The 25,217-nt window shown below is 37.2% G+C and overlaps 1 protein-coding gene across 1 annotated transcript in view; it reads left to right on the top strand.

Moving 5' to 3' along the window:
* The first annotated feature begins 7,994 nt into the window (after window positions 1-7,994).
* Window positions 7,995-25,217, top strand: part of LOC122643026 — an 81,791-nt gene continuing 64,568 nt past the window's right edge. Inside the window, exons 1-3 of the mRNA XM_043836655.1 lie at window positions 7,995-8,067; window positions 20,361-20,477; window positions 22,731-22,800. Of these exons, the coding sequence (XP_043692590.1) occupies window positions 20,382-20,477; window positions 22,731-22,800 (166 nt within the window). The 5' untranslated portion in view covers window positions 7,995-8,067; window positions 20,361-20,381. The remainder of the gene's footprint in view (window positions 8,068-20,360; window positions 20,478-22,730; window positions 22,801-25,217) is intronic.

The raw sequence follows: 25,217 nt of genomic DNA, 5'->3' as shown, positions 1-25,217 counted from the left end.
CATGAGCATCTAACCTATCAAACTAAAGCGAATTAAAAGGAATAAAAATACAGCCACACATACTAACCACATAAAAAGAAATAAGGGAATAAAAATGCATCCACAAACCACAACCATATAAAATTAAAATAAAAGAAATAGAGAGAGAAGAAGAAGAAGATAGAGAGAGATAGAGGAGATGGAGAATGAGATTGGGAGTTTAGATAGTAAAACCTAGATGTGCTTGCATGAATGTAATTGAAAAGCTTGAATACTTGGATAAACTTACCATGGCCTCCTCTTCTAAATCTTAAAGTCTTGTCATCAACTTAAGAAATAAGACTAAAAGGCTTAAAACCTAAACTAGAATTAAGAAATTATAACCCAATTGAAGACTTAAATTGAAATTAAAGCATAAACTAAACCTATTATAACCATTAAATGAAAATAAAAAAAACAAACTAGAACTTAGAAAAGCCAAAAATCACAAATTAGAAGGAGAAGAAGAGAAGAAATTTCACGAAGTAAATGAGCCACATTACAAAGGAGAGGGTAGGGGTATTTATAGGGGGAAGAGAGGAGAAGAGAGAAAAGGGAAGTGTAGGAGAAATATTCCTTAAGAAAAGAGAATATTCTCTTTTCCTTCATCTTTTACATTGCCTTGAATCCTAAAAAAATAAAAAATAAATAAAAAGAGGGAGAGAAAATAATCCTAGATACATAAACCTTCTATTTATTAAAAAGTAACTGATGAGCACATTTATGTGTGAAATCTTAGGGCATAAAGCATACATTTTATCACATTGGCGAGTTACTCGGTGCTTTCTTGTGCTTTTCGGGTTGTAGGTGATTTCTTGTGAAAATGGAGGAGATGATGCTAAGAAAATGTTTTTAAGCTGTTTAAAGGTGTTAATGGCTTGGATGTGTAGCCCATCGAATCAGCCGTACGGTTCAAACGACACATGATTCGAGTTGAAACGAAGAAGTTACGGATGTTTAGTAACGAAGCACGAAAATGGTCTATAGGGGTTTATTTGTAATTATTGATAGTCGGCTGGGGATAAAGTGAAACGAAAGTTCAGATTGTAGGGGCCTTAACGCAATTATTAGAAGTTATATTTCTTGTACCCGAAAGATTCCATTTGGAGGGCTCTGGACAGTCCAACTTCAACTTGAGATATCTTGGGCTCCCGAACTCCAAATTGGACGAAATTTGGGTCTATTTTGGGTGATTCTTCGCAAGGAACACAATGGTGAGGCCTATATAAGCACCCCATGCTCCACGTTTCCTGAAAGACAGAATGGATATTTTATTTATTCTTGAAGGAATCCTAGTCATCACTTACTCTCTCTCTCCTCCAACTTCTCAAGGGCACTTCGCAATTCTACTTGGGATAGATTTATTTTGAAAGATATTCTCTCACCTATGGAAAGTTGAAAAATCAAAGATGTTTTGATTTTATTGCTTGGAGAAGATATCTACAAAGAAAAGGAAGCACTTGTTAGATGGAAGTTTACTTTCTACAGAAATGAAGGTCTATGTAAATAATCTTCTACTTCTTCTTTCTATTTTTTCTTTTTCTTAGGATTCAAGGCATTGTAAAAGAGGAAGGAGAAGAGAATATTCTCTTTTCTTAGGGAATATTTCTCCTACACTTCCTCTCTCTCTTCCCTATAAATACCCCTTGCCCTTTGGGTTGTAAGAAGTCAGTAGTTTTAGTTCAGTTTTTAGTTAGTTTCTAGTTCAATTTTAATTCAGTTTTTTAGTGTAATTTTCTCTTCTTTTCCTATTTTTGGCTTAAGTTCTTAGTTTTGATTTCAAGTTCTTAGTTTTGATTTCATAAGTCTAATTTAATGGTTGTAATAGTTTTAGTTTAAAGCTTCCTAGTCTAAGTTCCTATGTTGATGACAAGACATGGAGATTTAGAAGAGGAAGCCATGGTGAGTTTATTCAAGTATTCAAGCACATCAAGGTATCTCATTCTCTAAACCCTTAATCTCATTCTCCTTTCCTCTATCTCTCTCTATCTTCTTCTTCTTCTCCTCTATTTCTTTTATTTTTTTATATGGTTGTGGTATGTGGATGCACTTTTATTCCCTTATTTCTTTTTATGTGATTATGAAGTGTGGCTGCGTTTTTTATTATTCCTTTCAATTCGCTTTAGTTTGATAGGTTAGATGCTCATGCGTATAGGTTAGATGCTCATGCGTTAGGACGCCAATTTAATCCCTTAATTTTGTTAGATGCTTATGAGTTAGGATGCATTAATTTTCATTAGTTTAATTAGTTTAATTTAACATTTTAATTTGGTCCACTTTGCATTACTTTTAAGTTAATTAAATAGAGTGGCGTATATCTCCTCGTGTTCGACCCGTAGCTACGATTGACCCGTACGCTTGCGGTATTATTTTAACTCAAACAGTAACTTTCTAATTCTAACTTGTGCTTCATTTTCTTTGTAGATATCTTCTCCAAGCAATAAAATCAAAGCATCTTTGATTTTTCAACCTTCCATAGATGAGAAAATATCTTTCAAAATAAATCTATCCCAAGTGAAATTTCAGGAATGCCCTTAAAAAGTTGGAGGAGAGAGCGAGAGCGATGACTAGGATAGTGATGACTAGGATTCCACTCAACCAAATAACAAAATCCCCAATGTGTCCTCTAAAAGTCATGGGGCATTAAATGCAGCCCATAAAAACCGTGGATACCTTGTGGGCCTTCAAAATTAATGGAATCTAATGGCAGTGTGGGTCCCTCCATGTGGGTAGCAATCTTTCTCTCTCTTCAATAATGCAAAATTACCGAAACGGCCCTGTAATTGCAGTAGATCTCCACCATTGCCTAGAAATATATTCTATAATATAAAAAATATCCTTGGACAGTGGTAGACTGACTATGGGCTTGCATTGCAGCTCCTTTCTAACTCATTATCCTTTCTTGGGCTGAAAAGAATAATCAACTGTACGGTGGGCTAGACGAATGCATATTTGTGTTCCGTCACGTCCAACTTGCTCCAAATTTAGTCATCTTTACAATCATGGAAGGAAAAATGGTAACTTTACGTGAAACTTGGGACATGCAGCTCCCGATAGTCCAGAATAGCCCAAAACCTGAAAAACACAAGAAAGCACCAAAGTAACTCTGTCTAATGTGGTAAAATGTATGTTTTATGCCCTAAGATTTCACACATAAATGTGCTCATCACACCTCCACTGAGATACCAGCCACCACCTAATCCACCAAAAATCTCATTCTCTTCTGCCCTCCATTAACCTGCAACTCATCTTTTCATTTTGCTTGAGATTGAGTTATTGGTGTGAGGAAGAGGATGAATTTGGGGTTTTTAGTTACAAGGGTAAAATCATAAATCAATACTGGACAAGGATAGTTTAGGGATTTAAATTATTTAACTGGCTGACATCATCACTTAACAGCATAAAACTACGGTAGGGACTAATTTGTCATATTGGGGTCTAAACCAGGGGGTGATTTGAGTTTTTTCAAAAACTAGGGGGTGATCTAAGTTTCGTTTGAAAACCAGGGGTGATTTGTAATTTACCCTATTCTTATTTGTTTAAGAATGGGGTTAAACACTTCAAAATATTAGGACTCCTTACTGAGATTTTTTTTTTAAATTTTAGTTTGAGTGCTAAATTCATGAAAAGACGGAAGGTTTTAGTACGAGCATGTCTTAGTTAACTTTGTTAATAAATTGAGTTGGCTTTGGATTGGTGATGTCCTTAGGTTGGTTTCCCTTGCGATACTTTGTAGCCTTAAGTAATCACTTAAAATTATTATTGCAACTAGCATGTTGCCTACAGTAAAGATGTGTATGAAACAATATAGTTTCTCTCACATAACATGGATATGGAAAATAAAATTAAAGGGTACAAAGGTGAAACTAGTATTACAAACTGCATGTAAATCAAATAACGAAAACCGAATAGAAACTGCTAAAACCGCACCATATATAAAACGATTCTGAATTTGGGTGATTCTTATCTAGTGCAGATTTGATTTTTACCTTGCAAAATGTGCACCGAACCGGAACCACACCGTATGAACAAAACCGCACTGTTTGACACCCTTAGTTCCACTATATCAAGACTTACCCTTCAAGACTCTCCAAGATAATCTCCTCCCATATCAGACTCCTACAGGGAACAACTTCTTTGAAGATGATACCTACCAATATTGGACTCCCAACACCAACTTTCGGTTAAGCATTGAAGTTTTACTCTATAAATACAAAGGTTAGCATCCAGGTAAGGGTATGGATCAATCTTTACTCTCTTATGCAATTATTGTGCAAATTCTTATCGTTGCTTGGAGAACTGACTTAAGCATCAGAGAGTCTCTATGGAGTTCGCTCCGTGCTCTCTTATGTCTTCTGCTTCCTAGCTTTACAGTAGTGTTCATATACATCAGTCTAGTTGGTTTTCTATGGCAACGTAATTTGTATGATTCAACAAATCAAAAACAAATTACAGAACAATTGGTGTTAAAGCCACCTTTGTCATACATGTAGATCAAATCATATAAACCAAATCGAACTATGTTCCAATTGGTTGCGGGAAATTAAAGAAATAAAAGTGAAAATTTCAAACCTAAAAAGAAACTTTTGCAAGAATTACCCCACATAATTATATTATTAAGTGCAAATCATTCCATATTTGGTTGTAAACATTTAATTTGCATCTAAATCCTTTGAATTTGAAGAGCAAAATAAAAATTGCATCTAAAAAACATTGTTAATTACTAAATACTATAAAAAAGTTTAAATAATTAATGGGAGAGGGAAGGGTATGCTAGCAATATACCGTATGCTAGCACCCTATGTGTCTATCTCTCTCTTCCCCTATAGAAATGACTCCTTTACCCTTCAAAGGGTGGAAGAGAGAGACACACATAGGGTGCTAGCATATGGTATACCACTAGCATACCCAACCTTTTCCCATAATTTCTATAAGGGACAGGAACACCACCCGGTCGTATGTTGTTATGTGTATCTATGCCCAGACATAGTCGGGTGCGAAATGACCGCCCCGCCCCCATGGAAAGCCAGGATTTTACCAGTCATTTTTTGCCTTGCTATGTCTGGGCACAAGTACACGCCACAACGCACAATCGGGTGGCGTTTTTTCTCCCTTTTATATAATCATGTTAAATTATGATTACCAATTTCACTTTCCTGCCATCTTATACGATTTGTGATATGGGTAAGAGATCTCTACTTGGTCGCATGGTCTCTACATAAGCATCTGGGCCAATGAGTGAGCACGCCTGGGTATCTACTCAGGGGGCTGAGGCGTCATCACACGGTGCTCTGTGAGGGAGTGTAGGAAACACCGCTAAGTAGAGATTTTTTTCCTGAGTGATATTGTCAATGATCCAAGTATAAGGAACGTAATAATCATAAGTGCAAAAGGAAAAAAAAGTAAGGGGTACATGTCAGTGTATCTGGATATCTCAAGGGGAATTTAACAAGTGGGGGGGGGGGTGGGGGGAGGGTGTAGACACTTCACTTTGTCTTTTCTCCTGGACGTTTCTCGTAATGATGATAAACACCCTCCAAGGCCTAGAGCCGGTGTATCTATGGATGTAGCGTTAGTGTGCACTGTTTGAATCCGTTTACCGATCACCCATTCCCCTTATCGAAGCCCGAACCAGAGCCTCCAAGCCATCCAAGAACCCCTGGAAAGGCTAGCCCTAGCCCAGACCCCTTGGAAACAGCTTGGCCCAGCCCAAAACCTGGCCCAAACAGCCCATTCCATCTCCATCGACATTGGAACCCATTTCGACACTCAAAGGCCCTGAGTCGACACCGAACCCACCAGCCATCGACATTAAGCCATGCCCTCTCACTGTTGAACAGTGCACTTCTACTGTCTATCCCACTTCGACATTCAGTCAATGACAATCGACACTAAAATACCAACCTTCAATGTCGAGTCTTGTTCATCGACAATCACTCGATATCGACCATACTTCACTTCGATGTTGACTCGGGCAGTTTCACCTTCGAGTTTCTACAAATCTGAGAAGCCCAAACTTACCATATTTTGCTCGGATTGCGATACCTTTTGCGTCCCAGCTTATTTTTGGCACTTTGGATCTCAATCTTGGCTCCCATAGGCCCTAAGAAACACCTCCCAAAGGAAATAAACCACTTGATACCCATCCATTGGTCCTTACCTTGAATTTACACCCACTGTTGATGCAAACACAACTCCCACCGACAATCCAGATTAACTCCACCAACCCTACACGAATTTGAGAGTGCAGAGACCCCTCTACATCTATGAAAACACCCCCTCTCACGTTGAGATGAGTTACTTGGCCATTGCATGAACTTGGTATAGCCTTCCCTTGGTGATTCTTTACCCATAGTGCATTGAAACACCCCCTCCATCCATACTTAGCCTTCATTCAAGAGCTGTGAAGTCTTAGCCTCAACCCATTGCCTCTCTACCACTCAAACATCACAACCTACCACTAAACCCCCCTAACATCAATACTTGAAGACATCAATCTGGCAATTTCGGTGCTAGGCCAAACAAAGCATTCAAGACAAGAGACAAGAGAAGCCACAACAAACAACGATACTTGCTCAATGTACAAGTTTTTTGAGTTACACAAGGGAAACCTCCACATCTTTTATTTTGACATTCTTTCACCAGGTAGGCCCTTTGATCATTGATCTTATTCAATTTTTGTTGTTTTCCTATTATTATCGCATTTTACATCTCCAAGAGGAGTGTGATCCCATCTTCCCAGACGGTGATCACACCCTATTATTTCTTCTCTTATTCTTCATTTTTTTTCTTATATCGTATCTCATTCTCCCATGCATACATCTCCATGATCCCAACCCCCTGTAGTTTAAGACTCCCTCATGCATATTCACCACTGACATATTTTTCATATTCTATTCCCATGTTTCTCCATGCATACGTATTAAATTATCATATTCACTTACATGCATTCATCGTCTCATTATGATTAGCCTAGAGTCAACCATGTTTAGGTTATTTAGGTTTTTTGAGTCATTTGTTTTACAGTCTAGTATACTAACCCTTGTCTTACAGCTGAACCTCTGGGTATGTGTCCCCTTCACTCCCCTTATATTTTACTATCCTGCAATTTTACTTGCATGTATATTCTATTAAAGCATGTTATTCGTTTCATTATGCCTAGCAATAGAAGACCAGCAAGTCCAGGCGAACCAGGGTGCTTAATACCTTCCCCGGACCGTAACTTGACCTGTATCCAAACTAACAGACTATTCATCCCCAAAAGGGCATTGCATGAGAGTCATTATTTTTACAATTTTTGGGTCCTAAACCCTCCTCTAGGTAGCGACTCCAACATTCATTTCACCTCTTTCTTCCCCGCAAAGAGGGATGAGGTGGAGGACACGTGGCGACCCCCTGCCATGCGGTCATTGCCCTCACAGAGGGGAAAATTATCTCCTTTAGTTCCCTGTCCTGCCTAGTTCCCCAATTCCTCTAGTAGTGGGGTGGTGGACCTCACCCAGGCAAAGTGTTTGGGCAAGGGTAGGTGGACATTCCAGCCCCCCATGATAGAGGAACCGGGGAACTGGGCCGGGCAGAGAACTGGAGGGAACAAAGGCAGAGTGCTAAGGGAAAATTATCTCCTCTAGTTCCTGGGCCGGTCAGGAATCGGAAGGGATAAAGATCCGAGTGCTAGCTGGCCCCTATGGGGTTTGCGCAGCAAATGTAGATGTAATACCTCAGTGCCACCAACGGTTGAGATACAACTTTATTCTTGATCCTACAGCGGTGGCCCCACTCAAGCTACAATATCGGCCATGATGTAGCCACGCACGTTAGCATTTCCATATATCAAAAAAATAAAAAAGTATTATCGGACTCGGAACTAGAATCATGAAAATTCAATCGTAAACGCTAATTCAGTTACACAGTGCAATGCTATTTGCTAGCACGATAGAGGTTATAAACTTGTACCTTTTGTGACAGAGAGCGCGAGACAGGAAATGCTTTTGTCTGGCGCGAAGGCGAAGCTCTCCAAATTTCATCTTTGTTGTTCTTGAAGATATTAGGGTATGACTATCGCATTTCTCTCTGTTGTTTTTCTTTGGAGACTTCGAGTACATGCCTCATTGTTGGTTTATATTTACTATTATTCGTATATTGCATGCTTTCGATTTTGGAATCCTAGGGTTTGAAAGAGAGGGGGGTTGATGTAAGTAACAGAATCGTTTAATCAGGTGAGTATTCTTCTCTTCGCCTCGTAAGTTTGAACTTTAAATATGAAGTGATGAAAGGCTTATAGTTGTTTGCGCTTGCGAAAAAGCTTGATAAATTTGTAGTAGATACTTTTACAGATGAAGAGTTAGAGCACTCAGTTCTTGAAATATTGGATTCTATAATATTATTAGCACATCTATATTTTCGGTCTTATTTTGGAACTCTGTATGCATAGATCATTCGTATGTAGTTTAATTTTTCTATTTCTATCGTGTTTGGTCCCAAATATATTTTGGATATACTGTGTAAAGAATTTTGTAAAGCTAAAATGTATGTTGGGGTTAGGGTAAGGTTTTCAATAGGCTAAGCCTACCGTCTTGAGAAGGTAGAGGATGGGTTTATGGGATTATGATGGGTTCTGTAATAGGTGGACAATATAAACCACAAGGAGAACTCCTCAACCAGTTAGGTTGCATATGGGTGAGGTTTGGAAGTGATGTGATAAAGAAAACATGGGGAAGAAAGGCTGGACATATGTAAGTTATGGGAACTTCACAACAGAATATGAAGAAAATAATGGAATTAGTTAAAAATAAAAATAGGGTTTATTGCTACCATCAACAAGAGTTACAATTTAAAGGCATTAATTGTAGGAGCAGCAAAGTAGAAGTACAATTCAACTTCTAAAGCAATTAACAATTCTTTTTTTTGGTAATAAAAGCAATTAACAATTCAACCTATTACTCTGGCCAACCCCCTTGCCTTTATATACGCTATAATGCTTTGAAAAGATAGGTTCCTTGATTTACCAATTCTGAAGCACATGTTGACCCCTCTATGAACAAAATAGAATCTTTTATGCTCTCTAATTTATGAAAAGTCCGAAGGCCACTTTCTTATTCTGTGATCCATGACTCTAACTTACCAATTTCTAAACAAGACTATGAAGAAAACAAAACTTACAACAACAAATCTGCCTTATCTCAACTAAACGGGGTTGGCTACATGGGTCCTAGTAGAAACAAAAATATTGATAATATGAAAGTAAAGTGAAGGAGCACACAACAATGATACGAACTCTAGGGCATCTTCCCAACTTAGCCACGAACTGCATCTTAACAGCTCAACATTCCCCTTGAGTCCTTGAGAATGGAGTGTATTACAGCAATAGCATCACAACATCATAGCCCAACTAAATGGGATTGACCACGTGGATCTTCACTCTCCATTCAACTGTTTATGAAGTCAAACAAGAAGCAAGACCTAAGCTAAGCATGTCTTTCTTCTCCACTTCCCCTATGGTTATCTTAGGCCTACCTCTAGCTCTTTTGGTTCCTTCAATTTGAATCAGGTCGCTCCTTCGAACTGGGGCATCCAAAGGCCTCTGTTGAACATGGCCATGCCAACTCAAACAATTTTCTCTAAGTTTATCATGGATTAGAGCAACTCCTAACCCAACTCTAATATGTCATTCCTTACTTTATCCTTCCTAGTATCACACATCCTTCTCAACATCCTCTTCTCTGCAACGCCAAGTTTATTTATGTGACACTTCTTCATAGCCCAACATCCCGCACTGTTTCTTAGTTCTACTTATGTTCAGACCTTTTGATTCCAAGGTTGATCTCCATAGTTCCACTTTGGTGTTAATCCCTGTTTGCCTTTCATCCACAAAAACAATCGCATCTGCAAAGATCATACACCAAGGGACCTCATCTTGTATGTCTCTGGTTAAGTCGTCTATGATAAGTGCAAACAAATAAGGGCTTAAGGCTGATCCTTGGTGTAAATCAATTGAAATTGGGAATTTACTGTCTTGGTCCCCCACCGTTCTAATGCTAGCACCACATCAGCGTACATATCTTTAATTATGTGTACGTATTTACATGACATTCTTTTGTTCTTTAGGATACTCTAGATTAATTCTCTAAAGACTTTTTCGTAGGCTTTTTCTAGGTCTATGAAGACCATATGGAGATCTTTCTTGCCCTCTCTATATCTTTCCATGAGTCTCTTGTTAGGGTTTAGGGTTTAAGTACAAGGTTGCTTAAAGCATTACACCCTGAGTATCTAGTTTGGAATACCCAGACTGCTACCTCCAGCTAGTATTTATAGGAAACTAGGGTTTAGGTTAGATGGGTTAATTACTAGATTGCCCCTCACAGCCTGGGCATTAATACAAGTAGGATTATATTAGAACATATGAAGGGATATTACATAAATACCCTTACAATCTCCTCCTATGTTCTACATAAATCCACCACACATGTATAAAAACCATTGTTCAATTAGTAATTGAATCAATATAAATTGAATATCAATAATTCAATAAATCAAATAAATAAACGTCAAGAAATAAAACTAGGGTTTTAGATCAAAACTAAACCCAACAATAAATTCAAAGTTTCACATGCAAGTGGCTAAACCAAAAGAAATAATCAAAAGAAAAAGTTATTACAATCTATGTGACTTTACTCATTAAGTAAGTCATCCTCATCGAGATCCAGATTCAACCGTTCTCCTCCATCTTTGTCATTCTCTGTAATTTGTCAAATATGAATTTCATAAGATAATATGAATTCAATCATTTGGACAATAGTATCTAGTTCAACAATAAGAACTTAGTACATTTCATATATGGCTGAAGGTAAATAAAAAACAGTAAGCATCATCATCAAGTTTCTTTAAAAGAACTCGATCCTATATAGTTTCTATCACAAGGACCATACCATATTTTCATTTAGAATACTGTGTTCGTCATATCAGTCATAGATTTATGTTGTATCATCAAATTTGGAATGATACACCATACTATGAAAGACATGTTATCAAATTTGGAATGACATAAAGACTAGCACAATATCATTGAAACATATCAGACATTTTTCATATTCTTTTGTGGAATAACAAAGTAAGGAAATTTCACATGAAGAATTTGCTACACCATCAAATTTGGAATGGTTTCACAAACCCCCATACTTAGTAACCTAACTAAGTTATCTGAAACATGTAAACTGTCCCGAATGTTTTTCAAGGCTAGATGAGATTTGAATAATTTAAAAAAATATTGGGTTAGGTTAAGACCTGACTAAATGGTCTTTAACCCCATCTCCCTCGTGGTTTTGAATGTTCGATCTTTGTTCAATCGTTTTGTAAGGGCATCTGCCATATTATCCTTCGATCTCAAATCAATCAAAGTGATAATCCATTGTTCTGTTCGATAATTCAGCATGACCTATTTTAGCTTGATGTGTCTCCTCTTACCATTAAATAGTGAGTTATTCACTATCATTTCTGTTGCTTGATTATCACAGAATATAGATATAGAGTTTAACTTAAAACTCCTTAATGGAATATCCATGATCAGATCCTTTATCCACTCTGCTTCATCTCCTGTAGAAGCTAGAGCATAAAGTTTCGATTCCATAGATGACAGAGCAACACCAGTCTGTCTCTTGGACTTCCATGCTACAACTGCTCCTCCTAGTGTAAATACATAACCACTAGTGGATCTGCTGTCTCCTAAATCTGAGCACCAAGATGCATCAGAATATCCTTCCAAAGTTGGAGGATGTCCAGTATAACATAGAGCATAACCTAGAGTACACTTAAGGTATCTCATCAGCCTCGTCAGGGCATCCCAATGCTCTTTTCCAGGATTACTAATAAAATGACTCAGCATGCCTACCGTAAAAGCTATGTCTGGCCTAGTGCAACTCATTGCATATATGAGACTACCAATCAGTTTGGAAATTTCTAACTGATTCACGGTGTTGCCTGTGTTAGGTTTCAACCGTTTGTTATAGTCATAGAGTGTCTCAATCGGTTTACAATCACTGTATCCCCAACTAGAAAGTAGCTTCTCAATGTAATGAGACTGACTAAGGGTGATCCCCTGCTCATCGAAGCTTACTCTCATCCCAAGAATGGTGTTTACCACATCAAGATATTTCATGTCGAATTCTTTGGACAAGGTTACTTTTATGTCACTCACTACAGAGAGATCAGAACCTAAAATCAACATGTCGTCTACATACAAGCAAATAATCGCGATCGTGTTTGACTCAGACAAAAAATAAAGGTACTTATCTGAGTTGCTGGTTTGAAAATCAAGGCTCTTTATTGTCTTGTCAAACTTCTCATGCCATAATTTAGGTGTTTATTTAAGATCATAGAGAGATTTGTTTAATTTACAAACTCTTTTTTTCGAACCTTCCATGACAAACCCTTTAGGTTGGTTCATGTAGATTTCTTTTGTTAGGTCTCCATTTAAGAAAATCATTTTTACATCGATTTGATGCACAACATAGTGCTCAATAGATGCTATGGCAAGAAGAATCTTTATCGTTGTCAAATGGCAGACCGGGGGGTAGATGTCAAAATAATCTATCCCTCTCACCTGAGTATAGCCATTAGCTACTAACCATGCTTTATACCTGGCTATAGACCCATCCAGATTAAGTTTCTTCTTCAGTACCCACTTACACCCTATTGTCTTAGCCCCTTTAGGCAGATCAACAAGGTGCCAAGTCTCATTCTGCATTAAATAGCTCATTTCCTCATCAATGGCTTCTTTTCATAGCAGTGAGTCCCTAGATCTCATCGCTTCCTTATAAGTGGATGGATCGATCTCTAGATGGTAGGTCACAAAATCCTCACCAAAATTTTTGGGTACTCTATCTCTAGTAGATACTCTTCTAGGTTCTGATTCAGGGAGCATTGTGGGAGTAGTGTCAAAAATAATTGGTTCAGATTCCAAAGGTGATTTTATAACCATTTTTGTCAAACCAGACAAGTTCATGCCTTTATCTTTGAGGAATTTATCTTTGAAGAATATAACATCCATAGATTCTATCACCACATTAGTTGATAGATCCAAAAATCGGTTTACAGCACTGTCTTCTGCACAATCTAGATACACACAAGTGTTTGTTCTAGTTCCCACCTTAGGTCTCCTAGGGTCTTGTATCCTAACATAAGCTATACAGCCCCAAACCTTAAGAGTGTCATATCTACAATGATGGTTATGCCATAGTTCATAAGGTGTAGAAGTTAGTTTTGAATGTGATAGTCTATTTACAATGTGATTTGGAGTCAACACTGCTTCTCCCCAATAGCAAGAGGACATGCCAGCTGTCAATAATATGGAGTTTAACATCTCTGTTAATGTCTTGTTATTTCTTTCAGCTATGCCATTTGATTGAGGTGAGTAATGAGCAGTAGTTTCAAGGATTATGCCCGCAGAGGCATAAAATTCCTTGAACTCTGTCAATTTGTATTCTCCTCCCCTATCACTTCTAAATCTTTTAATTTTCAAGTTTAACTGATTTTCTACCATATTTTTGAAAATTTTAAAATTTTCAAAAGGGTCATCTTTAGATTTTAACAAGTATAAATGACAATATCTAGAAAAATCGTCTATAAATGTTATCAAATACTTCCGATCTCCTCTAGTTGTGTAGCTTTTAAAGTCACAAATATCAGAATGTATAAGTTCAAGAAGTTGAGTGCTCCTAGAAACCGATCTGAAAGGTTTTCTAGTTATTTTGGTTTGAGCACACACTTCACATCTGTTAAATCTAATTGAAGTGTCTAATGGTAAATTATGAGTTTTAGCTAGTTTGAGCATTTTCCTATAGTTCACATGTCCAAACCTACAGTGTAGTATTTTGGGATCAAGTAAAGTATGGTTAACCTGATTTATTGTCTCATTGGCTAAACTTAACTTAAACATACCATTCAGATTATAAGCACATCCAAAATAAAAGGAGTTAACAGATAATGTTACTCTACCACTACTAAAAGTAATAGACATGTCAGCATCAACCAAAATTCCAATTGAAATTAAATTCTTTTCAAGACCAGGAAAGATTTTAACATTTTTCAAAATAAGTATTTTACCTGATGAAAGAACCAGGTTCGCTGTCCCTTGTTGAATCACTTCCACGACGTTTTCATTTGCAACAGCGACAGTCTCTGCTACTTGAACAACATCAGTGAGTAGGTCCTTGCTATTGCAAACATGACAAGTCACTCTAGAATCTAACCACCAATCTGAAGATGTACTGGCCAACCCCTTACCATTGCCAACCATGGCAACAAAGTTAGTAGGCTCAGTCTTGTCCACCAACATGTGAACTTCCTTCTGTGGTGTATTAATGTTCCCTTTCTTAGGACTCCTACACTCAGATGCATAGTGACCCCATTTTTTGCAGTTGCGGCACTTGCCCTTCTTTTTAAAGTTAGTCTTTTTGGTCTCCAACTGTTGGGGTTCTTTCTTAGGTGGTTTAGACTGCCTATAATTTTTCTTGGATTGTGAAACTAAATTGGCAGATGTCTGTTGTTGTTTCACCATCTCCAAGTTAGTCCTGGCTCTGTTCTCATCTTCGATTCTAATTAACCGTTTAAGATCATCTAGCCCCACTTGTGTTTTCTTCTTATGCATCTCAGTTTTAAAGGAATGCCAGTTAGAGGGTAACTTAAAAATAATTGCACCCACTAAAAATGCATCAACAACAGGGATATTTTCTTGGTTCAGTTTTGTTCTCAAGTTATCAAAGTCTGTTACTTGAGGAAGTATATCCTTGTCTTCTTGAAACTTGAAATCCATAAACTTGTCAACCAAGTGAGTTTTTTTATAGATCCTCCTCCTTTTTTAATTGGGCTTCTAAGTTTTTCCAAATCTCTTTTGCAGTCTCGTATTTACTATAGGCTTCTGCCAGCTTATCTGACAGGCAGTTCAATAGGTAGTCTTTGCAAAAGTCTTCATCACTTATCCATTGGGCTTCAGTTAGGTCCGTGCAATTAAAAAATTTATTTACTATAGTGTAGAAAATATTGAGGTACTTCAGTCCAAACTGAGTCATCCTTTTTCCAAGAATTGAACTCAGAGCCACTAAAGCTTTCCAATTTGATCATCTCAATTGGAACAGCATGTTTCTCCATTGTTATGTGGTTTGTTTATATGCCCAAGGAATAACTCAAATAAAAATAAATACTCAAAGGAACAATCACACCTGAGATGGAGAACCCTGGATTTAGATGGCGGAGGAAAGGATCGCAAAATTGCAGTGGTGTCGGCTCTGATGCGGTGTTGACTGCTCGCAGATAGTAGCCGAACCCCAGAAAAGAAAACTTTCTGCCAAAGTTGTTTTTTTTTTCTTTCAAACAACCAAAAGGTTTATACGGACAAAAATTGATTTTGTTTTCTTCTGTTTTATCTTTTCTACTTTTCCTTTGTTTTTTTAATTTTATTTTAATAATCAAATCAAAGGAAGTAGAAAAGAGATTTGAAAACAACAATTCTGTAGATCTTCCACTTCCACTTTATTTGATTTGACAAAACCAAAAGAGACTTAATGCTTCTCTAAAGCAATATATCTGTTTGACCATTTGTAATCAGACCACCATGGAATACCTTTGATTAAAGGTTCTCTAACAAAAAAGTTGCAGAACGTCCTTCTGATTTTCTCTTCTTCTTTTTTAATATAAATCAAAGCACGCAGAAGCTTTCTTTTGAGAAGATGCAAAAAGCCTCTTGACAAATTCTGTAGACGCACTTTGGATCAAAGCAATAAACAACGTCTTGCCATGAACGACAACGCACAAAATAAAGCCAGAGAAAGAGATCCGAAATCCTAAGCCGATCATGGAGATCACCTTGCCGTGAATGATAAACGCCAATAAAATAAGGATTGCAAAATTGATCTTCCAACTGTAATTCGATCTCCAAAGTTGATCGAGATAAAATACCTAATGCTTTAAGATTGTTAGGGTTTAGGGTTTAAGCACAAGGTTGCTTCAAGCATTACACCCTGAGTATCTAGTTTGGAATACCCAGACTGCTGCCTCCATCTAGTATTTATAGGAAACTAGGGTTTACGTCAGATGGACTAATTACTAGATTGCCCCTCACAGCCTGGGCATTAATACAAGTAGGATTATATTCGAACATATGAAGAGATATTACATAAATACCCTTACATCTCTTAAGTAAGAAAATTGCCTACATCGATGATCTTTTAGGCATCAAACCGAATTGGCTTTCCGAAATAGTAGTATCCTTTTTCAAGTGGGTTTAATAACCCTCTTTCATAACTTCATTGTATGACTCATCGACTTTATGCCTCTATAGTCATCACAAATATGAATATCTCCTTTGTTTTTATAAATTGGGATCACAATGCTTCTCCTCCATTCATCTGACTTTTCGTAGTAGTCATAATCTTGTTAAACAATTTGGTTAGCCAGGATAGACCACAAAATCCTACATTCTTCCACACCTCAATCGGGATCTAGTCTTGGCCTGGAGCTTTGCCTACTTTCACCTTTCTTATAGTTTCTTTTACTTTAGTCATCCTAATTTGCGTATATATCTACTCGAAGAGGTGTCCCTATGAATAATGTCACTTTCCATAGTCGTATCACTCGAGGAGTCTTCATTAAGAAGCCTGTGGAAGTACTCTTTCCACCTCTCTTCAATATCCTCGTCTTTTATTAGTATTATGCCATCCTCACTTTTAATATATCTAACATGGTCTAAATCTCTGGTCATTATTTTACTCACTTTAGCAATCTTTTATATAGTTTTTTCCCAATCCTTTGAATTCAAATTGTTATAGAGATTGTCATATTTCTTTGCCCTTGCTTTCCCCACAATCTTCTTAGCTTTGTTTCTGGCAAGCTTGTATCTTGTTAGATCCTCTACCTTTATAGACCTTGGCCATATTTTAAAACAAGCTTTCTTGGTCTTAATGGCCACTTGGACCTCATCATCCCACCACCAGGTCTCCCTAGGAGCATGCCGTATGCCTTTCGTTTTCCCTAGAATCTCTTTAGCAACCTTCTTTATGCAAGCTTTCATCACGTCCTACACCGTATTGGGGTCTCCCTCAAGGTCCCAATTTCCTTGTTTGAGCATTTTATCCTTAAATGGAATCAAGGACTCCTTTTAATCTCCACCACTTTATCTTAGGGTGAATAGGCTCACCTATCCTACGATTCTGAGTAGTGAGGCACATTGTATAGGACCACCATTCTATGTTGAGTGGTTAGGCTCTCCTCAGGAATAACCTTATAGTCTTTATAGAACCGTCTGTCGGACTTTCTTGTTAAGAAGAAATCTATTTGGCTAGTACATAGAAGCGTAGGATAGTTGACTGAGATAATCAAGCATTGACTTAACACCTAGAACCTTAAGTCTAACAAATTAACTCCATATTTATCTTGTTTAAGAAATAACTTCAATGCTAGGATAATTTTCTAAGTTGCCATTTCAAAATGATTGAGATATCCCCGGTGCTGGAAACTCCAGCAGGGTCTTCATTTTTTCATATTGTAAGTATGGTCCTCCTAATAATCAGGTATTTAAGGTTCAACTGATTATAGCTAATGTTAATTAAGGCTTGACCATTTGCAGATCCACTGTTACAGATCCAAATCAGTAAGGATCAATTATGATCTCTGATCCTGATCCCTAAATCTTTGGATACAACCACATCCCATCAAAATTCTCTATTCTAATTCTCTTATGTGGAAGAACGTATCTGAAATTTCCATAAGAAGAAGAAAATCAAGCATTGACTGAACAAGATGCATGTGTTGAGAGCATTATAAGGAGATGGAACCTACCTTAACAGCTTTCGCATGGGGCATACTTTGTTCTGCACTATCTTTAAGATCCTCACTATGGATCGTAGTTGTCAAGGCTTCGCTTAGGGCACAAGGACACCTAGAATGTCTAGGCCAATAGTTGCCTTAAGTTCAAGGCACCTAGACCAGACTGAGGGGTTAAAAGGGGGAGGGGGAGAAGGGTAGGAAAAAGGGGAAGAAGAAAAAGAATTAAAAGAAAGGCAGAAGAAGGGTAAAATAGGGTAAGAAGAATATTTGGTTGATTAAAATATCCATAATTGGCAAACATACATGGAATTGGCTTAAAATATTGGGAAAAAGATTAAGACCTTGCCTTGGGCTCAAGGTTGCTGGTACCACTCACCTTGGTGATATGAACTTATGACATCTGTATAATAGATTGTCTCATAATAGTAGTTTAGGCTCTAGAAATATTTGCTTTTTTTCCGAAGGGGATGGTGAACCAATAGCTCACTTTTCATCCGTTGCCTCTTGATGCAGGAGCAATTTCTTGAACTGGTCTAAACTCGTTGGGGGACCCATATGAAGACGAATCGGGTCTTAGTGGATTTTTAGGTTCAGTAGGATATTTAGGATTTATTTTATTTGAAAAATATATGTAATCTTATTTTGGATAGCTATTACACATGTAGGGTTCTATAAAAAAAAATTAAAAAAAATTTACACATGTAGGGAAATTTTCAATTTGAGTAATATTTAGTTTTTATTTTTATTAGTCTAGGTTTTAGGTAAATAATTATGAATCTTTATTTTTGTGGGTTTTATAAATAGATGTGTAACGGGTTCTACCAAAAATAAAAACAAAAATTTACACATGTAGGGAAATTTTCAATTTGAGTAATATTTAGTTTTTATTTTTATTAGTCTAGGTTTTAGGTAAATAATTAGGAATCTTTATTTTTGTGGGTTTCATAAATAGATGTGTAACCAAGATTGAGGCAGATTTATAGAATGAATTGAGTTTGTTGGTTTGAAGCCTGCATGGCCTTTGGTAGCTTGTGTGAGCTTCTCCCCCCCTTCTCCTGCGATTTTCTTCTCTCTTGCATCCCTTCTTCTCTTTATGCTATTTACTGCTACTTTTCCAGTACTCTGTTCTGGCGCACAACGGTACCATCAGTTGTGAGTTAATTTCTCTCAACCCTTTTTCTTTCCGCCCATCTTTTAGGTGTAGGACTACCTGCCCTAGGCAATTTCAGCCGCTGAATCTCAGACCTGAAGTCTTTCCATGTGGTGAAATAGCAAACTCAAATCATACCTGATCTCTCTTCTACCGCCAGGTATGCTTTCAGAAGCTTGGTTTCAATTTCTAGCTTGATCTATTGGGTTAATAAACACTACACTAATACACCTAAGAGGGTAATTCATTAAGATGCTTACCCTGAAATTTCCATACGATCAGGATTCCTATGAGTAAGTTCTCCTCTTCGAAACAGATCTCTTCTGCTGTTCATGTTAGAGTCGTGAGGTTGAAGACAGTGGTCTTCTTCCCTCAGTTTATTGCTTTATTTATTCCCCACTTTCCTTTAATATTCCTCCTTTTTCTTTTATTCCCATATGTCCCTTATCTTAATTTTGGTTCCAAGATAACCCTCCATCTTTAATTTATAATCCATTTATATCCCTTTTAGTTTCTTCTAAGTTACCTTAAAGATTCTGTTTAAAGGGAAGAAGCCCGCCCCTGATCGAAGAATGAAGAAGCGCGCCCGGGTAGACTGAAAGAGCTCTTGCTCCTAATAGGTTTCATGTTACGTCAATTCGAACTTGCTCGATCTGTTCAATTGCGACCTTATAATGCAATCGCATTTTCTGGTCCAATTGCTGTTTTTGTTTCTGTATTTCTGATTAATCCACTAGGTCAGTCTGGTTGGTTTTTTGCACCTACTTTTGGTGTAGCAGCTATATTTCGATTCATCCTCAAAGTGCCATACCCTTTTAAACTTGGAAATTATTTACGAGATTGCCATTTTCTTCTTACTATTGGCCATTGTGCATCTGGGTGGGCCCATAGTGAATCCAAATAGGGTTTTGTGACCCAGGTTTTGCCCCATCTCTTCCTGAGGCAATGTGGAATGAGCTTTTGCAGTAATTTGGATTTTGGAGTTCATTACGTGTTATTGAGGTTTAACTTTTTGATGTTTTGGATATGCTATAAATTTGGGAGTGAAAGTGGTACTTTTGTAGGATACTGTAGTTTAAAATATCTTATTATTTATGAAGGAATGGAATATTTATATCCTCTATTTAGATGGTGGAATGTGCATAATCTGTTTTGAGGGGTTCATGATTCCATGTTTAATAGGTCAGTTGTTAATGAATAGGTTAGGTTTTTGTGGGATGTGGATATTGTTGAATGGTAACTGTTACTGGTTGTGTATGAGACTGCTCTTGTTGATTACTTCAATAATGTCATCCAGTCATTTGTCCCCCTCCCCAAGGAGTGTATCATTTTTCTTGAGAAGTTTTTATTTCTAAATTTGGACATGATTATCCTGCAGGTATACATCTCTTGCATCACTATGGGCACTGAGTGTAAACTAGCTTTTAAGGTCGGCCAACAGGCAGAGGCCAAGTCATTTCTTTCGGGTTATCGTGGAGCGTGGTTCCGATGCAAGGTATCTTTTTAATCTCTATACGTGGGATGAGTAATTGCTGACTTCATTTTCTGATGTAAGGACTTGTTGCTGGCATGTTATGCTGTAAAATCAATCTAGCCCTAAGTTAATATAGGTTTAAAATCTTCTCACACTGTTGTTTGTTTGAATTTGAAGCATGAGTTACAATCTGCTAAAATCATCCATAGACTTCAATTTCTTTCTTTTGCAAGCGCTTTTCACTATTCACCTGAGTAGAGCATAAATTATACAGCTTGAATATTTCATTCACACTTAAAAGATGAAGCAGAAGTCACAGGTATTTAATGTAATACTGATTTAACGGGTTAAAACAATACTAAACAGAATAAGAAAAACAGAGAGACAAAGTTCCAGTTTTAGGAGAAAAATTCTGTAAAAAATCTGACCAGCAGATGGATCTGAAATTCAGGTCGAGTTCTCTTTCTAGGGAGTATGACCTTTGCTCGAAGTTTCAGCTGGATCCATCCAATGGGTGGATCTGGTCTTATGGAGATTTCTTACTGAAAATAGGGAAGGGGCAAAACTGGCAAACTGAAATTCTGACAAACGATCAGATTGCAGAATATATGATGTTATTAAACTCAGAAGCATCAGATCAACAAAGACAGATATTGATTCCGCAATTGATTGTAGAGAACCAATCCTACTTGTAGTAGGACGTCAATCGACAGCTAATAATAGATTTGAAAACTGAGAAAGAACTTGAACACTAACAATGTCGACAGAATAGTTCTGAAGTCAGAATTGAGATCCGCAATATAGAACTCCCAAAATCAAGCAATCCTAGTATGTATAGGACTCCTCTATTTAGTCGACGGATTCACGAATCGAAGACAGATTTTTGAAAGCAGGCAGTTGGATTGATAATGGCCGAAAACAGAAGTTGAATAAAGTAAGAAATTCACCTCTTGACTAGCAATTCTAATGGTGACTGCTTAATTCAATGATGAACTGAATTGCAGAAAATAACAGCAGTTCAGTATCTTAGTGAAGACTAAAGAGAGAGCAATGCACCTGGGCTTCTCATCGCGAGGTGTTTGGATGGATCAAACCAACCACACCTTGATCAAGCAGAAGGAAGTTCTTCCACGCAAGGAGCAGAATGGCAGAAGTTTTGAAAGCAAATCGTGGGCTGAAGACCCCCCACACATTCTATTTTTTAAAAACATAAAACAGAGTTGGAGTTGGTTTAGGAAATCTCTAGCCACAATTACAGGGTATAAATCCTTTTAAACCTTAAAATCTTACCTGGTCTTTTAATGATGTGGACCTAAATTAAAAGGCTTAAAACCCTAAAGAAAATCTAGCTTAAATTGGGCCACTGGTTCAACCGGAACTGAACCAAAAACAACTTAAAACATAAAAGAAAAGAACTAAACAGAAAACAAAGAGCTGGGCCTGGCCTTTCTTGGTTCTCATCCTGCGGTATGTCTTTAATACCGCATCATTAGTGCTCCTATTTTGATGTTTTCGGATGACAAGATTTTGCATAGGGTATGATCTATTATTTTAAACAGTTATTTAGCTTTTGTTTGGTAAAGACTACTATTGCTAGGTTTTTTTATTTTGGTTTTAGTTTATTGATTTTATTGGGAATTACAGTCATCTGTATTATTTATACATTGTGTGTAAATAAATTTTTGGCATACTGACCTCTATTTATATGTCAATAACACATGAACCTTTAATGTAGCTTGGGTTTGGAGTCACCATCTCCATCTGGGCCCGTAGGGCCTTAGGCTTCTACTGCATAGGCAGATATACTTATTCTTGATGGCTTATCTTGTCAGAGTTTAAAGATGAACTAAGGAAATTGGATATACATGTCTATGATGATTATAAAGAGGAGTATGTGCCAGAGATTCATTTTCATTTTGTTTATAAAAGCCAAACACATTTTCTTTCACCTGTTATCAGTATTATACTCTCTGTTATGAATGATGTTGATTTTTATGCTCTTTATTTTTTATTTAAATATGCCTCTTCGTGAAGCGGGGGTAAGGCTGCGTACATTATGAACCTCCCCAGACTCCGCAGTGGCGGGAGCCTCGTGCACTGGGTACACCCTTTTTTTGAATTTCTGATCTGGGTGTTTTACATATTTTTTTCTCACTACTTGAAATAGATTTTTTTTAATCTAGTTTACTGTTTATTGGGGATTTTAAAAAAGCTACTCTTTTTTTCCTACTGATTCTTTTGACCCTGATGCAACTTTCTATTCATTTTTATTAGATAATGGATACTGGCTGGAGAAAAGGGCAGCTGAGCTATGCCTTGGATTTTTTTGACTTCCCAGATGAAAGTAAGTTTATTTATTTGGTTATTCCTTTTTTTTTTTTTTTTTTTTCCTTCGTTTTTTGAAACTGTTGGAGATATTCTTTTCCCTTTATGACATGTCTTCTCTAAGTTGACCTGGCAGGAAGAAAAAAAAACTTCTCTCATTTACTTCTGTTGCAGTTTAACTACATGATAATGATAATAGTAAACCATCGATTTGGCACGCACTATTTTTTATGATTGGGACACCCTAATCAAATTAAGTGCATTAGTCCCACAACATTGCCACCCCATCCTCCCTGTCAAACAAACGATCCCTTGCTGTTCTCCCCAGCATTATTTGTTCCACATGTAGCACACATGAGGGGGTGATTGGAGTTATCTTGTGATATTTGAAGACTATTATTATTATTTTGTTAATGTCATTTACTCTAGTCATCAGCAACATATTTTATTATGAAGAGGGTTACTTGTGGTTTCCAGTAATCTTATGCTGTGCTATGGGGTTCCCAACAACCTTGTGTTGTGACCTATGTATGTGGTTCCCAGCAACCTTATGCTGTTATCAATGGTTTGATGCTGCACTTTATCAATGGTTCATAAATCGCAACAACCTATGCTGCCCTTTTATCAGTGGTTCGCAGCATAGGTGGCAAGGTGGCAAGGCGATCCAAGGTGATGGAGGGGTGCCTATGCGCTTAGGTGACAAGGCACCCGCCTAGGTATCCAAGTGTTAATTTTAATTTCCCGTCTTTCCTAACATTATTTAGTATATGTTACAATGTATACCTTATATCATAAAAATCAACATTGAACCACATCTAGCCATCAAAAGTCAACATTAAGCACCATCAAGTCATAAAAAATCCACATTAAGTTACATCAAGTCATCAAAAATCATTATTAAGCCATCAAGTTATCAAAAATCAATATTAAGACGCATCAAGTCATCAAAATTCAAAAATCAACATAGAACTAGAAGATAGCAGAACTGAAGAAGCGAGCTATTGGAAGTTTGAAACAATCAAAACATATACAGTTGGTTTACACTGTTCTTGGAATTGGTCATTGTCATGGTATACATAGTCTCACATTTGGTTTATATTTTTTTTAGAAAATATGATCTTATCTATAAGTAATTAAACTGCTCTCGATTTAGAGAAATGTTCTTGTTCTCTAAGAAGTTTGATAGGTCAAATGATTTAATTTTTTGATGAGACTTTTTGTATTAGGCAGACCACAAAACTAGCTTTCCAACAAATCCAAGATTGCTTAAATCTGATTTATATTGAAGGAGTTATGTTCTGGTCACGGTAAAGGTGCAACAGGAAAAATGTTGCTCCATTGTGACCAAGTGGTCACGGGTTTGAGTTTGGAAACAGCCTCTTTGCGAAAGCAGGGGTAAGTCTGCGTACATTATGACCCTCCCCAGACCTTGTGGTGGCGGGAGCCTCGTGCACTGGGTATGCCCTTTAGTTAGAGAAGGCAATTGTCCCCTACCCCCCTTCTAAGCAAAGCTACAAAAAATGTTGTGTAGATGCCTCTTTTTATTTTTTTGGGGGGAGGGGGTTGAGTGCTCCATACATGATTTACCATAATGTTTTATCAGAGCAAAGAGAAATAAGACAAAAGTCCCAATGCACACTAATAACAAGAAACTAAATAAGCACCTTCCAAAGTCATTTTATTCTTTTGAACTCCTTGATTAGCTAGGTTATTTGCAACATAATTAATGAATTAGAAATTCAATGAAACAAGGTGTTCATTGATATCACATGGGTGAAGATCTCCCTAGTTGATTAGTCAATTTGTTGGGATGAGTAGCTTCCAAAGTCATATCATTCCTTTGAACTCCTTGATTAGCTAGGTTATTTGCAACATAATTAATGAATGAGGAACCCAATGAAACAAGGTTGTTCATTGTTGTCTATAAATGATAAAAAGTCTTGATTACGAAGAGGAAGGATCTGTTCCCATGTAGTCGGGGCTGGCCACCCCGGGGAATCTAACTAATTGGAAGGAAAAGGATTGATCCAGTGTGATGGATGCATACCGACCAACGATATGGGTGAGTCAAGAATGTCGACCGATATGGCCTCCATGGCGTCGCTGATGCCATACCACGACATATGGCCATATCGGGCGATATTCTTGTTTCAGATTATAGAACTTAGATTTTTAACAATTAATTTTTTTTTAAACCATGTAAGAGTTGATGCTTTTTTCCTTTCAAGTTACACCTGCAATACACATTAACATAAAAAAGCATTAAACACTAATACACTATACCCTAACTCCCTAAGTTGCTATCAAGCTTCAGTAAACAGGTTAGCTTATCATTTGATTTTTCAACTTTATTATCATATTTAGTGTTAATATCAAAGTATTTTATATTTCATAGGCTAATCCATGATTTCATATACATTAATGGATATTAAACTT

This window comes from Telopea speciosissima, chromosome 1, assembly GCF_018873765.1.
Source record: "Telopea speciosissima isolate NSW1024214 ecotype Mountain lineage chromosome 1, Tspe_v1, whole genome shotgun sequence".
NCBI classification, from domain to species: domain Eukaryota; kingdom Viridiplantae; phylum Streptophyta; class Magnoliopsida; order Proteales; family Proteaceae; genus Telopea; species Telopea speciosissima.
This window is presented reverse-complemented; position numbering and strand designations above follow the sequence as displayed.